This window comes from Myzus persicae, unplaced genomic scaffold, assembly GCF_001856785.1.
Source record: "Myzus persicae strain clone G006 unplaced genomic scaffold, MPER_G0061.0, whole genome shotgun sequence".
NCBI lineage: Eukaryota > Metazoa > Arthropoda > Insecta > Hemiptera > Aphididae > Myzus > Myzus persicae.
The window spans coordinates 136,479-153,220 of record NW_019101969.1 but is presented as its reverse complement, the minus strand read 5'-3'; the positions used below and the strand labels follow the sequence as shown (position 1 = coordinate 153,220).

Below are 16,742 nucleotides of genomic sequence, written 5' to 3'. Positions count from 1 at the left end.
ATATTATTATATAAATATATATAAATAATTAATTAATGTAATTTATTGCTGAATAATTTCATACTATTTTTTATTACAAAATAAAAATTCAACATGAAAATAACAGCGTCATGTATTTTTTTCTTCGATTCCATAATATTTGACTACAGCTAGTTTGAGCTCTTTCAAACTTACATATCTAGGGACTAGGGAGTAAAATGATAATCTCAGCTGGTTGTTAAAATCACGCACATAAATTTGTTTAATACAATTAACATTTGCATGTATAATATATTTTTACAAGCTCAAAAATAAATCCAGATTGTAGTTATCCAAACATCAATTTCGTCGAATGTGTTACTTAAGAAATAAAAAAGAAAAGTTATGAGTTTGTCAGCAAAATGGCAACCAGAAAATAAGCGTATTCACATGACATAAAATAATAAATATAGTTTGGTGTCTGCGAATTGTCATTGTGGTTTTTGGGGGGGGGGGAGATATGACTCGTTAAAACATCCCTAAAATGGTACAATACGTACTCGACCAAGAAGAAGTAACTTCTGCGTTAGGCTCGTTGGCGCCAAATCCAGTTCATAAATAATAACTAAGAAAATAAAATGAAAATGCCTAATACTTGTTCCATTATGTAAAAGGACCGTGTCTTACTCGATGAGTTTATAACATTGTTAATATTACTATTATTACAATTTGGTAGCAGGATTGAGATAGAAAATAGAATAAGAAAACGAGCATATGCAATATGATGTAAATGCATTACGTATTTTATCTTTCGTGGTCACGTGACTTATCGGTGTTCAAAATAGGAGTGTCGTGTCTGCTTGCATATTACAATAACAAACAGCAGTGCGCAATTTATTATAATATCGTATACGTCGCACACAAGCCACCAGCAGGTTATGTGTAGAGGACAGAATTCCCTTGATTTTAGCAAAACTTCTTTGGTGCCAAAACCAAAAACGGACCAACAAATCAACAGCATACGGAATACGCTAGAAGTTGAAACTGTATTATAACTCGTATACAGTCGAATAAACGGTGCAGTGCTTGTGTATGCTCGCATTATACTCTCCTCCTTTTAGAATTGTATTTGTATTTTATTAATATGAACCTTCCTTACCAACAACATAATATAATGCTAAAATAATTCGATATCGTGTTGTTACATTTTGTGTGCTATTTATTTACCAAAAATGTGCTCTGGTTATTTTAACAATATGAGTTTAACGTTTTGACATATTTTCTCTTTTTTTTTTCAGGTGAGTGATTGACTCTTTTATTGCTATACTCATTACCCATAGCTCGTTGAAATTTCAGTTCAACATTGTAAGGTATTTGTTAATTTTAAGTAATGTTTATATTTTTAAGAGGCTTTTATTGATTATGTTTGTTAAAATTAATTTAGAATTTAAAAATATATACGTGTTAGTGTTAAATGTGTTTGCGCCTTGTATGTATATTTATATTGAATATTGATAAAATCTATTTTATGGACAAATATTTTTGGTTTAAAATACATTTAAAATCATTATTCTACGCAACCATTATAACTGATGTTTTATACGCGGCATGTGAACTTTTCACTAGGTACATAACTAATACCTAATAGTTATCGATATCTGCTGTAAGACTAATTATAGTTGCCTGTACTGAGTATTATTAGTACACGGTAACCATTGGTAGTATTTATTGGTCATGTTAAGCTTACATTATTACAATTAAATAAACCTTTAATAACTACAGTCTAAGCTGGTCTATTCAAAAGCGATATAAAACAAATCCCACACACAAACTATATTAATATATAACGTTGTTGAGGACATCGTTGTAGTAACGTCTCGAATAAAAAAATAAAAATAAATATTTAACAAAGGGTATTATGTTTTCGGAATTATCATTCATGCGGTTACGTTTCCGTTTAGTTAAGCGACCGTGTCGATAGAACAAGAAGAAAATAATATTGTTTCCGTTGAGTGTAGGTAGTAATATGGAGAATTCTCATTTTGTGGAATGCCTTTCGTGCACGTGCCCGAGGAATTTAATTAAAAATACCTCCATAGATGTATAGTATACGCTAGAGCATAAATACAACGAAAAATTAAACAAACCGTAGTTTTCGTCGAGTTTAAGGATAATATATGGAAAGTTAGGGTTGTATAAAAATCCTTGATATGTAATAACCGATCGTCTACGACCGTCTCTTGGCGAGTCGCAAATCGTCATCCCGAAAATCTAAATGTGGGTTTCGGTTTTTGCGGTCTCCCTTTTTCTAACCCAAACGGGCACATGTATTTTACAATTTTTCTTGTACGATACTGCACATATACCATGGTATATAATTTCATATTGTATTTTTATTTAATAACAGCTTTGTACCTATATTATGTACGTGCATTTTTATTTTTTTTCCAACAATATAATATATTATATTAATATAAAAACGTTTCATATTTCATAGGATTTTATAATAATATTATATATAAGGACGACATAAATCATGATAGTAGATTAATTCCTTCGTACACTATAAAATATTATAATATGATCATGACTTATATAAGTTTGACTCTTACGGTTATAATAATATTCAAATAAATAATATATTTGTTTATAAATATCTAAACGTCTGTAATTAACAGACATATATACGGTTAGTTATTACACTGTTTTTCAAGAAATAGAATTTATACACATAATCTCGTACATCGGTACCTGTTATTACGTTTTTATTATTATTATTATTATTTACCCTGTAAGGCATATTATTTTATTATACGCTGTACTTATTTTCTCGTGACGGACATATGGGGCGGAGACATTAAAATATATACGAATGATGACGTATGCACGCTGGCGTATATAGAAGCAGCCAGCCCACGGCTGTTTGATTTTCTTCTAAAACTAACAAACACGTCTAATGCATCACAATTATGTATGGTAATTCTGCTTTCAGATACGGAATAGACAAATTGCTAATAATTATATTTATTTTTCTCTATGCTTAAATCACGCCGTTCAGGACCTATATGATGTATCCTTAGCGCTTACTGCATGCAAATTTAAACAATCATTATAACAGACTACTACTCGTATTAATTATTCTCATAAACTCTTGCCGTTACACAGGTACATATACTACTCGACAAAACGACTTACATGTGCACATTAAAGAAAACAATATTAACATGTACAGATAGGTAATACATATTATATCGTAATAAAATCTACATAAATAAAAGTTGGGCTATTTTATGTCTTCATTATTATACTTTTTACGATATTAAGTACATGGATGGTACAATTTATAACTAGTATTTAGAAAAAAAATTGATACAATAGTAATTATGTCTAATTAAAAAGAGTTAATGCATGTTTATAATAAATAAAATACCAAAACCTATTTATTAAAACAACAGCAGTCGGGTTTTTAGGTACTCGTATTGTAATTTTATTTTCAGGCATCATCGTTCGAGGTCGCTATAAAAATTACCACTTTCGTGTACATTATTAGTTATAAGTAGCTAAAAAAAGTCCAAATGGGGTCAAATCCGCTTTATAATTTTTAGTTTTTATTATTATCCGCTATTTATTACCTCGTTGTTTTTGGCGTCAATTATAAGGATTTCTGATGAACGTACACGCACTTGCCCCATTTGGGACCTTTAACCTCGGGGTTAAAGTTCGTTACGGTCACTATATAATTAAATACAGTCAACAATAATTAACATTTCATCTTTAACATATTAGTATCTATTGTTTTGTATATTGTATGCCTACGACAAACCTAATAATATTCTGAAATGAGACAATTGATGAATAGGTATATGTAAGATTTTCAAATTTTTAAAAGTATAGTTTGCACAAAAATAATTGAAACTGATGGCCAGTCCTATATCACATGATAATTTTTGCGTTGTTCTAGAAATTTAATTGCTCTAATATAACTTGTTTGTGACGAGGAATTGAATTTCAAATTTCAATTTGGTCATTCAGTATTTTTTATTATTGTCAGATACAATATTAGGTACCATTGCTTATCACCTAGTACACTTTTTTGATTAATGTATCTACAATTGTATACTACCTATCCATATACACGCTTTCATACAAAATAAAAATGACCTATTAAAGATGTATCATCATAGATTACAATATCATACAATATTCATCATAGATTGTCAATGTGCGACTTTCGTATTTGTATTTAAATCAAAACATTAAAACCTTATATTATGATATTTTAAGCTGTTGGTAACAGGCAAATTTGCAATTGTTTATCTTATTTTTCAGTATGGACTATTAATGAATTATAATACTGATAATTATAACGAAAATATTTATTTTTCATTTTTACCGTCTTATAGTTTTAGATATCTACATAAAGCGCAAATCTTGAAGAAGCCTTTATAGCTTTATTCTTGTTGTATCCGTCTCTGGCTATGTATAATAAGCTATATTCATGCAATAGCATGACATTGAAAAAATAACATAATTTGTAGTACCGATATATTTATTATAACGGCACAGTTGCAATATGCTCACGTTGAGATTGATTTTATGCCAAATAACCATGCTATACTATCATAATAATAATTAATGGCAACGGTACCTATTTATGTTGAATACACCTCAAAACTATTATAATTTACGATTATTAACTATATAACCATTTATTTTATCATATTCTAGCCACTACGGTTTAGTTTTTGGCTAACAGTCATATAATATATAGAATCGTTTATAACGTTTAGAAGAACATATTTTAATGCATATTGGTATCAGAGTTATCAGCCATTGAAGTTTCAACTACATATTTTATCAGTACTCAATAATCGGGTTGGTTCACAGATCTGTCGTAAATGCAAAACAACTAATAGGTTATAGCTATTTAAGTTAAAATGTTATCGTCACATCAGCGGTCGTTATTGTTATTACGAATTATGACGGACTTCCAAGCTACTGGTAGGGCCAAATCGCAGCTCTCGACTCGACTAGCGTTTGACACGTCATAATATTGCATAAACTAAATTTGAACTTTGACTTCGTACGCCTGTGTGGTATTTCCACGCACTCGGCCGCCGTGCAATGGATAAAGCGTCAAATCGTGAAAACATAAAAACCAGAAAAGCGTTTCGTGACGAATATCATAACATGCATGCTCATAACACAATAGCCATATAATAATATTATATTATTATTTATAATAAACGCATACATAACATTATTGTAACATTATACACTGGCACACACTCTGCAGTGGAAGCAGTGTCGTATTTGAGTGAGTGGAGTGTGAGAGGTTATGGGTGGATCCCCCCGTGATTGAGACTCGGGGTTTTATTTTGTTGGATAAGCATTATAAATACAATTTCCAATTAATTGTATTACCACTAATGAAAAAAAATCAATTTAATAATCTTAAACATTGATGGCATGCCCCCACCCCCCTCTCGATTGGGATTTAGATATTATTTACCTCTGGTCTGGAGGCACGCTGCAAGACCAAGACGTCCGATAATTAATAATTACCACATAGTTGGCCACTCCCCCTCTGGTCTACCTAACAGGAATCAAGCTCATATAAAATAATATTTATTATTATTATTATTATTATTATTATAATGCCCACCGCTCCGCGATAGTGAGGGAGGATTGTGCCGCCGTCGTCGCCGCCACGATCGCAGCCGCCGCCGCCGCGGCCGCCGTTCGAAGCTCGCAACCAGTGAGCAACACTCCAGTCTCGATTACACTGCCGTCGCGTTCGCCCTGACCGTCACCAGTGCGCGTGTCCGCGGTGGACATTTTTTGAGCTCGTCACGGTGTGCCGTCTGTCGTCTTTCAACTTTGCACTGTTTTGCATACACATATAATATATATATGTACACGTATGTTAAATATAATATATACCTATAAGTATACGATAGCGATAAATGGCGATGACACGTGCGCGAGAGTCGTTATGGTAAAAAACATCGGGTCGAGCGATTTCGGAAAAAAAAATAATATTTCGATCTAGTGCGGGAAATCATCAGTTTTCAGCTGTACATGAACCAGGAGTAGCGGGTAAAACTTCCACGTTCATGAGGTAATCCGCAGACCACATTCGGCGGCATATTGTTTCGTCTTTATAATATCATAGGACGTGGTGTTAGTCGACGGCGTGTGCACGCTATACCGTCTGCTGCTATTTCGAAATTGATTTCGATGTAGGTACCCTTTTCGTTTTGTTACGTTTTCGACTTAATTCGTCCGGGTCATATTCCAACTCAAATCCGGTTTAATTTTTTTGCCGTTCGTCCTTTCTAGATCACCGTCCACTCGATGGCCAATGTTTTATTCTTTTTTTTTTTATTCGTTTCACCACAAAAACCGGGTCCCATTTTTTGTTACATTCGAATCCGTAACACCAAATTTGCCCGAATAATGAGTTTTTGAAAATGTCATGTTAGAATATTTTTTCAAGTATAACGTTTGCTTGTTTTCAACTTTCGCCGTGCTTATATACTTTTACAAGCTCGATATTAAATCGTGTAATTTGTTAACAGTTTTTCAATTTTCTTTAAAATATCTTCATCATTAAATTATTAATGTATTAATTATTATTTTAAATTTGTTATTAATAGTTTATTTAAACTTATTTCTTATGTACTTTTAAATATTTTTTCCATCTGTAATTTGTCATAATGAAAATTGTTATGATCACTAATTTTCTACGTTGATCTTAAATTAATTTTCTATTGCATGTTTATTTTATAATTATAACGCATTTCTTGTTTAAATAATAAATTAACTGTATCATATAAAAGAGAAATCCGATGTGTAGTTCGTCATGTAAGTTATCAAACAAACGTTAACAAACATGATATGATCAAGGTGATACGGACTCTCCATTTCCATGAGTATAATATATATAGAAGTACCTATAGTTATTCTGAAATGAGCTTTTATGTAAGAAAAGTAAACATTTTTTGTCAATGATTCGGGTAATTGAAATACTAATGTAGATACTATAATTTCTTACGTATTTCATTGCTGCATGGTATATTTGTTGTTTGGGCCGCATAGTGTCGATACCGTCTCTACCCTGTATTTAAGCTATGATGAGTTAATTCGTTACATTTTTTTTTCAAAATCAGCCTTGTACATAATAAATAACGTGTAAAAAACAGGTAAACAGGTTTTGCGGATGTAACGATGACCGCTCAGGTTGGGATGCAGGAGTATAACAATAATTGCAATTCAATATACACGCCTCCCAGGTCGAGTTTCTTTCGATTCATAAATTTGGTTAGCTGAAAACAGATCAATCCCCAAGTTTCGTAGCGTTCGGGTCGTGCACACGTCACACCTATATTTAGCAGTCGACTAGAACGAACTCTATATTTATTTTATAAATATATTATAACCATTCTAGATGATGGTTTCTATACTAACCTTGAGAAAATATTACTGAAGAAATTTATGGCATAAAAAAAATCTTAAGAAATTATAGTATGGATAATAACAATTCATGCGTTTCAATAACTCACGTGTATACGACTTATGTATCGGAAAAATTACTAGATGTTAGAGTAAACAGTCGCGATTCACGATAAAAGCAAAAAAAAAATGTCTCTTACTTATTCTGTCTCTTGTTTGACTATTATACTATTCAATTTAATAACTATTATCATTATTCGACCGTTTGATTTCATCGATATTCGTTTGTCTTCATAGACGATAGTCTTATTTTTAACCATTTTTTCACGCCTTAAATTTTTTCATAATATACCTAATTATGTATTTCTCACCCCCACCGAATCGCCGGTAATCACGATGGCTCCGTATTGCAGTCGGTCGTCGTCCAGCGACAGCTGCAAGGGCGGTGGCGGCTGTGGAGACGAAAACAAACGGCCTGCATAGTCGACAGCCACGCAGAATCAGTGGCGGACTAGTGGCGACCGACCAACTGACAGTGGTCTAGCGATATAAAAAACGGTAGTGATCGTACAGCGGCGGCGGAATGGCACACATGGAAGCAGACTTGGACTCGGGGCTGGCGACCTGCAGCGACCTGCCCAGTTGCAGCGAAGTCCTGTGCCCGGTAGTGGTTAAAACCGAAGTACCCACCCTCAAACAGCACTACTACCCGGAAGGTGGATGGGGATGGATCATCGTGGCCGTGTCGTTTGCTGTACACGTCCTCAATCAAGGGCTGCACATGTCCTCCGGCGTCATGCTTCCAATCGTCGCGCGCAATTTCCCTCACGCCTCTTTCGGATCGGCAGGTTAGCTTCGCACACGTACCATATAACATTATATATTACCTACCTACATTATGATCGTTCGTCTTACCCGGCTTGTAATAAATTGTGTTTTAAGTGCAATTCATATTATTGCATTTTATAGCATATTATAGCAATTATACACAAACAAGTAAAATTCACATTGTTCTATGGAGCATATTCAAACTGATTTAATGTAGAGGCTGGATGCTCAATGCCCTGCATATCATATTACGTAGATACTTTCATGGAAACGTTGATTTTTTTCTTTGACCAAAAACGAATAAAAATATATTAAATATTCAATGGGCTTATTCAAAATGAATACAAACACAAACGATTTAGCTTAGGGAGTTCATAAAAAGTAACTATTCATTCAATAGGTATATTTTGAAATTAGAAGATGCTTCACTTTCACTTAATGATAGTTTGGTAAATGTTGCTAAATTCAATGAATACTTTAGCATAATAATTTACTATCTTATTTCTCTTATAAATCCTAATTCCTAGGCATAGATAATATTAATAATCTACTAGTTGAAGGTTATTAGGATGTCCGGTAACAGGTACTATAGCGTCTGCATCTTTATTTCACACTATGCTAAAATATAATGTATGTGAGTAAGTTAAAAAAGCGTTGGTTGATATAAAGAACCACAGCTGTACATGCATTGGTTTTGTTTTTTGTTTTCAAAATTGTTGGAATAAATGTAAAAAAGATTTTAACACATTTGATTTGGTTTTTTTTTTGTCTTATTAGTTTATTCCTATCGCTTGTTTTTTTTGCTTTTTACCATCACACAAATATATGTACTATGAATTTGGTACACGTATTATTAATTATTGTAATTAATTTATCAAGTATTCGCTACTCGATCGTTGTTTGTGTATATATTCAATAATTTTAATGAATATTCTTAGATTCTAATCCATGGTATTTATAACTTATAAGACCTTATACAATTTTTGTTACACTTTTCAAGTACTATCAAGCTTTTTTTTTATTTTACAAAGTTCGGAAATAACGTAATTACCCGATTAGTTAAAAATGTTTTTAAAATATACAAATCCGGATCTCGGATATCCGACAATTAACAATCACCGATTATTTTTTCATCAACACTAATTACGCGGCATTTTAATATTTGCGGCTCTTATATACGAACTGTTGGTCTGGTTCTTAAAATTTAACTCACTCATATTCCAGGATTTCTCTCAGTGGAGTTGTTTGTCTGATCCAGTCGTCATCCGACGGCGTATTTCAGTATTTGCGACGAAACGTCAATAACGGTAGACTCAATGTACTTAGTTTAAAATTTACCATCGATTTAAACTATCGGAGCTCTCAGCACGGCATATACGAAACAACAAACTTCGTCCCGGATCCCTGAAACCCACCCCCGTACATGTTACGTGACTTATTGTCTGACAACCCTCGACTATATGCTACACATAATACACACACACACACACACACACATATATGAATGCTTTACTTTTAACTTTGAAATCCTAGAAAGAGAGTAATCACTAATCACATTCGTGAAATCCCGAAAAGTAACACAGTTGGTTTCTCGAACAGCCGCATATAAAATTATGTACTGTGTAATACTGAGTTAATAGTAATTAGTAATTGGGAAATGATTGATTATTTCATTTATTATTTTACCTACCACCGTTCTGAGAAAATAATTTGGTATTTCAGTATGTACTTACTAATTTGGTGGTTATGTTGGATATTCTGTATATTTTCAATATTTTAATTTGAAGAACTATTGTTGAAGAACTTTATTGTTTTGGAATTGTATGTTATTGAAAATTAATTGCAGTCGGTAATTATCGTTATGAAATATTTGTCGTGGATTTGAAAAACAAATTATGTTTGTTAAAATATTTTATAGGTACTTACTAATTTATCGGTCTATAATAATTTTTTTTAAACAATGATCGATACTCCTAAATAGGTATAAATATCGTATACGAGTTATCGAGGTAAAATAAATTTAAAATTAAATCTTCTATATTAATATAAGTTCGCATATATTAGTATAATGTAGCGATGGTGAAATCGCTTAAAACTGCACCTAGTTTTTATTTTGCTTATGCATTGGACGCACACATTATAGGGATATATTATACCATACCAGTGACTCGTGTTTTATCTTTAAATCGTTATCGATCGTGTACGATATCAACATTCATAAAGGTAATATACAACATATTAAATATACACGATATACGAGCGATTAAGTATACTCTGGTGTACTTCTGATATCCTCACGAGATAACCGATGATTGTATCGTCTGAGCAACTATCTGCACGATTTAATGCTCCGACGGTCTCTAGTGACTTTTTAAATACTAATGTGGTTTACTATGTTTCAATTTAATATCTCGTGTATTTTTTATTTGACAAATATTAAAAAAACGATAATGAGTCTATTATAACGCGTAACAATCGATTTGAATATAGTTTTATAATATTATTGTGATATGTATATTGTACATTCATAAATAATTACCACCACTGCAATATTATAATACGTTCTGAACGAGACTAGATTATTTAGTTTGCTGCAATGGTAATTTTACAGAAAAAAAAACGACTATGTCTTGCAATATTCACTTTCTTACATTTCTCGAGTAAGTTCTACAGTTTAGGAAAGAAAAAGGAGATTACGCTTAAATGTTTTTCGGACGATACACACAAACTTCAAGATATGTAGCGTAATATAATATATTATGTATACATATATGTATTTATAATAAATTGTCTTGACAAAATATAATATAAACTTAAGAAGTTCATTCTATTATTATTATTATTATTATTATTATTATTATTATTATTATTATTATTATTATTACTACTATCGTTCGGTAAACCTTCATCTATAATTCTGTCTATATGGCACGTCTATATTATTTTCTATGGTGATTCGAATTCATAAGGCAATTTACACAAATGCGGTGGTATGATAAAAATTGTTCGCAATATTTTTATTTACTTCTGATGCGATTTGTTGTACTATGTATTAAAAGAATTCAACAGAATTTGCTTTTCGTGATAATATTTGTATTTTATACATTAGGTGCGTACATTGCGGTGATGTTTTTTTATTGCGTAGGTTAAACATATTAGGTCCGTCCGCGGATTAGGGTTCGTCTGTGTTATTGTTATATATGTATTATGCAAATATGGAGTATAATGTATACACGTATATTAATGTACGAGCGGGGCGTACTTAGGCGAGTAAGTACTAAGTACCGCTATCAGATGGAACCGCGTTAGGTACCTATATATACATATACAAACATTCCTATTTAATAATATTATATAATATACATTTATATACGAGTATATTATTTAGGGCCAACTATAATAAATTTTTGGTCGAGTTACATTTGTAGCAGTGTGTTTCCTTAATTAAACTATTGTAACGCGTTAACTACACGTATATTATTGTCATAATTTATTGACTGTCGTCCTGTGTACAGAGTAAATAAAATGTGTCAATACAATGTATTATATTCTGAAACTGGATTAAATGATTATTTCTATCGCCTTTTGAATTTTTGATATGTCAATAATTTCTGAAACACTGCAGCAGTACCTAGGTATACGATACGCCAGCCACGGTGATAGTCCGAACTTTGGAGTTTTGGACGATTTTTGGGATCAGAGTGTCCTGTAGTTTTGGTTTTTTTTTTGTTCCTTCAACAATTTTTTTCCGTTCGACGCGTAATTTCAAAGTTCCGGGCACGGAGCGATTATGGTAATTTTCGATGGAAAAAAAAATATACGTATACGACCGATGTGTAAAACTCTGGGTGCCCTCGGGGGCAATGGCGGCCCATTAGATGGTTCGTTTGATTCGGAAATAATTATACGTCTTGTGCGCACGCGGCGGAATGAAGAAACGTTAGCGCGTAAATAATAACGACGACTATATTGCCATGCACAATATATTACATGCTTTATAATATATATATATATATATGTATGCCCAAAAAATGTTTTGACAATATTACTGTCCCTATCGGTATGAAATAGAGAGAGAGAGACATGGAGAGGATCAATTCCGATTATTTTTTGTTGGGTTTTGTGTATTTTTTTTTTCAAACCGTCTCAATCGGTCGAGTGGATAAGGCTGTCGAGAACGTGATTTCATCGTGATTTATGCTGCTCTATAAATAATAACTGTATTATCCACTGCCCAGTGTACATAATATTGATTATACCTCCTCCAAATATTGACGCATTCAGTAAATTAGTAATATTATTATGTCGTATCATCGAGAAAACTATTTCTGAAATTTACAATCAATAATGGAACTCGCGATTCACTCACGGCGTGCGTCAGTACCTCAGAATCGAAAATGATTTAATAAGTAATCAGTGGAACTTTAAATATCTTCTTAAAAAACAAACCGTCTTACGTCTTGTGCACAATAATATCAAAGTACCGATCGACGGATTAATTATTTTCACAGTACAACGAACAAACAATAACGGGTACTATTATTATAATATACGCCCTCTTAACATGGTAACGTTCTATATGAACATATATATAAATATTATATACGAGTCTAACATTTGAATACTGACCGATACTTGCAATACATACACGCATTACCTATACAGAATATAGATATTATTATTAGTAGTAGTAGGTACATTATGCTTCACGATCGACCAGTTTGTGTCTTATAAGTACATCATACAAAATCTCGAATAGTTGTGTGTAGTACGCTTCGTTGTATATTAACATTATTATTATCTTACATCAGTAATTAATAATAATTGTGTGTTGTTCTGGTGGTAGTGGGGTACCACTGCGAGTTTTCCGTAGCACGTGTGTATTTACGTATAATATTATGATTACTTCGTACGAGAATAGAAATTATATATTGTTTTAATTAGCAGCTATGATATTATACCTATAGGTACTTACACTATTCTATAGTACTGCGGTCCGTTGCTACTTGATTTATAATATGCAATTCAACTGCATGCAGTAAGATTTGTGTCAATCCGATAACGTTGATACGTTTCAGACGGTAAAATATGTTCATCCATTGTAATTTAAAATGTCACGTTTTTCTAATAATTCATCGGAAACACACGCTTGTGCCACGTCCACGATAAAAAATAAAAATAAAAATACTGTAATAATAAATAGACTTAAAAAGTAGGCGCGGACGGTAGGTACAACACTTCGTCCATACCCGTGGTTGTTGACCACTCGTATCTTTTCGCTCCTCTCCTCAGTGTGCAGAGTCGCACCGATGCAAACGCATCATTTATGATTTTTAAAGTCTTCGATATTTGAACTCGACGATCGACCGTCATTCGTCACATCTATAAACGATTCTGTACGATGATGGGTCCATCAGCCAAAGATGGGAAAACCGATGTGGCAGCAGTATAATTGTCATCTTTGTTTCTTATAAATGGGTTTTTTAAATTTTGTGCTTTACATTTTGGAACTTAACTATCATCAGCTGAGGAATGACGATACCTACTGTATAATAACAATGTGATCGATTTACAATGTATCGAACTACATTCAAGTTTTTGACCCACTTCACTTCCTCGCTTTATCAGATCGATAAAGTTCGCCCTTGCCGTTCGAATTCAAGGAAAATTTAAAGTTATAATTGTCTGTATTTTTTAATTATTTTTCGTACTGACAAATTGTTGATATATTCTTGAAGATTTTTCAATTAATTAGTGCCGATAGTACTTACTTATACATTAATAAGTCAGTGATTACAGTTAACCGGTTTCAACATTTTGAAATTTAAATATAATTATCACTGGGATTTACTATGTTTCCAGAATAGAAACAAGAAATTTAAATTTTGATTTATGTATCAACCCTACGTTATATCAGTTTCATAAAAACTAGCTTTCAAAGTTGCTACTTTTCTTGTGAAAATATGTATAATAATGCGTTGAATATTTAAATTGATTATTAATAGAGTAAAATTGTTTCACTTATAAAATGTTTAACTAATCAATTTTGTTTTATAAATTGAACAAATTGTATGCAATTGTATAGTGATAATAATATAAACCGCAAATAAAAAAAAACTACATAGTTATAAGTTATAACCATAAAACGAACAATTAAATTGCATATAAATTTGTTTTGTAGTATAAAATGTGCCGTTGTATACATCACAAATTAAATTTAACATAATAGTATAATATAATATCACAAATAATCTATTCTTAAACAATGTCGTATTTTTATAACTATGTATTCTGGTATTCATAATAATAAAAAAGATACAATTTTAATTTTAAAATCGTAAAAACCGTTCATTTATTCGTATGCTCTAAATAAATTAAAACTAAACGAGTTGTTGTGTAATATCTGTTAGTTTATTATTTCCTGGAGTTATATAAATAATCTATCCAATTTTTTTTTATTTAAATTAAATAATCTAATTTAACTATCTAATAACTGCATATTACATTATATTATATAGTATTTGTATATAATTTATGAAGTGCTTGCTTTTATGAGTAGGTAGTTAGTTATTTTATGGATACTATTAACACAATATATTATTATCCGAGAAAAGAGTTAATCGTTATGTACATCATACATGTTTATGATCTACTGAATATATTACATGCATATTTCAAAATAATCTATTTACAATTACTCAACTTTAAAGTATAATATATTTCAATGCTGAATGGAGCGATTTATAGAATTGATAATTTCTCAGAAATATAACAATTTAAAAATAATATTCATGTGTTTTATATTTGAATGTTTTTATATTCAACATATTTTGAGTGTCTTTTTGAAGTTTAATTTTGGGGTTACAAATACGTGATAAACGATTATTAATAATACTAAAAAAAAATTAAAATTACGTTATTTAAATTTGAGTGAGGTCGAAAGCTTGTGGGTCGGTCATTCGGGGTGTCCACCCACGTCGGAGATCGAAAACCTCAAAGCACGTTGGCCGATACCGAGCAAAGTGAACCAAAGTCATTTGTTTTATTTGAATTTTATGCCAACAGTTTTTCTATTGAATACGTATAATAAATCAAAGTTCCCCCTTCCGCCCAATAACAACTCAACGACCGTTGACCAGTAACCAGTGTAATCGCGCAAAACCGCATCTCCAGTGACCCTCGGGCCGCTTCTCATCTCGTGTTTACCTTTACACATTATAATATTATTATTATATTATAAAATACACTTCGCGTAGGTTACAACGAACATTTCTATTAATATTTTATTTCATTTTTCTTCAACATTTCTTGTTTTTCTACCTATTAAAGCAAGAATTATTTCCATAGTCGTGAGGTCCTATGGTCAATATCGTTTTCCTTAAAAAAAATAAATAAAAAACACACACGCGCACGCTTATTAACCACTTTGTAACAAAATGCGAACGTATAAATTCTCATTAAGGTCTTCGTAGCACGGTGACGTGTTTACATATTATTCTTCGTGTTCGGTTAAGGCGCTCGTTAGCAATTGTTTTGGTTTTTTTTCCATCCTATCATTTCTAAATTAAGTGTACTCTAATGAGTGTTTTGATAAGTTCACGATTCTGTTTGTAAGTTATATACACCCATGACAGTTGCCAACTGCTAGCAAACCGCGCGTTATATCTAGAGAGGGTGATGGAAATGAAAATAATATAAATAGGTACCTACTCGTCGTCTGATTTTGAAGTATTTTTCCGTGCCTCATGAACGTATGCTGTTCGGTGTATGATCATTGATCGTTAATTCTTTAATAAAATTAAAACATATAAATGTTTATAAATAAATTGACTTTAATCAAAAGGTTTTCATTGGACATAAATCTGTTAAGAACTCAAGCAATGAAGCAAGTGAACATTTCACACAATATTAGTATTTGGGAATATGACTTAAAATGTTAAATTTGTATAAAAAAAAAAAAGGAATATTATTAATAGGTAGGTATGCACCGTAATTAAATACAATAATTTAGAAAATAATAATAGGTATTATTATTATATTATACATTGGTGATAAAAATGAAAATGAAAACATTATTTACAGAAAATAAGAAAGAAAGTACTTGTATCTTCTAATTTCCATTTTGCTGAATTCGTTAACATCCATAATTTATTGTATAAATCTGCACTATCAGAAAAAAGGTTATTAATTACTGTGAAACACAATAATTTAATTTATGTTTGTGAATAATGGTAACCAAACAATACATAAACGAATTTAATGCAAAGAGTAGAGGAATTTTTTTATAATATCGCTGTTTGATTAATTGGGAAATGCGCTGATGGATAAAATCATCATATTTCGATGATAACATTAATGAAACAAAAAAATCTAATTCATCGAATCTATATAGGATAGGTATTAAACTATTAAAATACTGACGTTCTGTAGACCATCAGCGTTGAACCGTCAAAACAGACGCATCGTGCGGCATTATCTCGAGGAAACATCATATAATATAA

At 31.6% G+C, this 16,742-nt stretch overlaps 1 protein-coding gene across 3 annotated transcripts in view; it reads left to right on the top strand.

The window, feature by feature from the left end:
• The window catches only part of LOC111030872 (monocarboxylate transporter 10), a 342,552-nt gene that overhangs the window by 242,555 nt on the left and 83,255 nt on the right, over nucleotides 1-16,742 (top strand). Inside the window, exons 1-2 of one of the 3 annotated variants that reach the window (XM_022310575.1) lie at nucleotides 5,718-6,079; nucleotides 7,827-8,261. The exons of the other annotated variants lie outside the window; for them this stretch is intronic. Of the exons in view, the coding sequence (XP_022166267.1) occupies nucleotides 7,997-8,261 (265 nt within the window). The 5' untranslated portion in view covers nucleotides 5,718-6,079; nucleotides 7,827-7,996. Of the gene's footprint in view, nucleotides 1-5,717; nucleotides 6,080-7,826; nucleotides 8,262-16,742 lie in introns of those variants that run through there. 3 annotated transcript variants of the gene reach the window in all.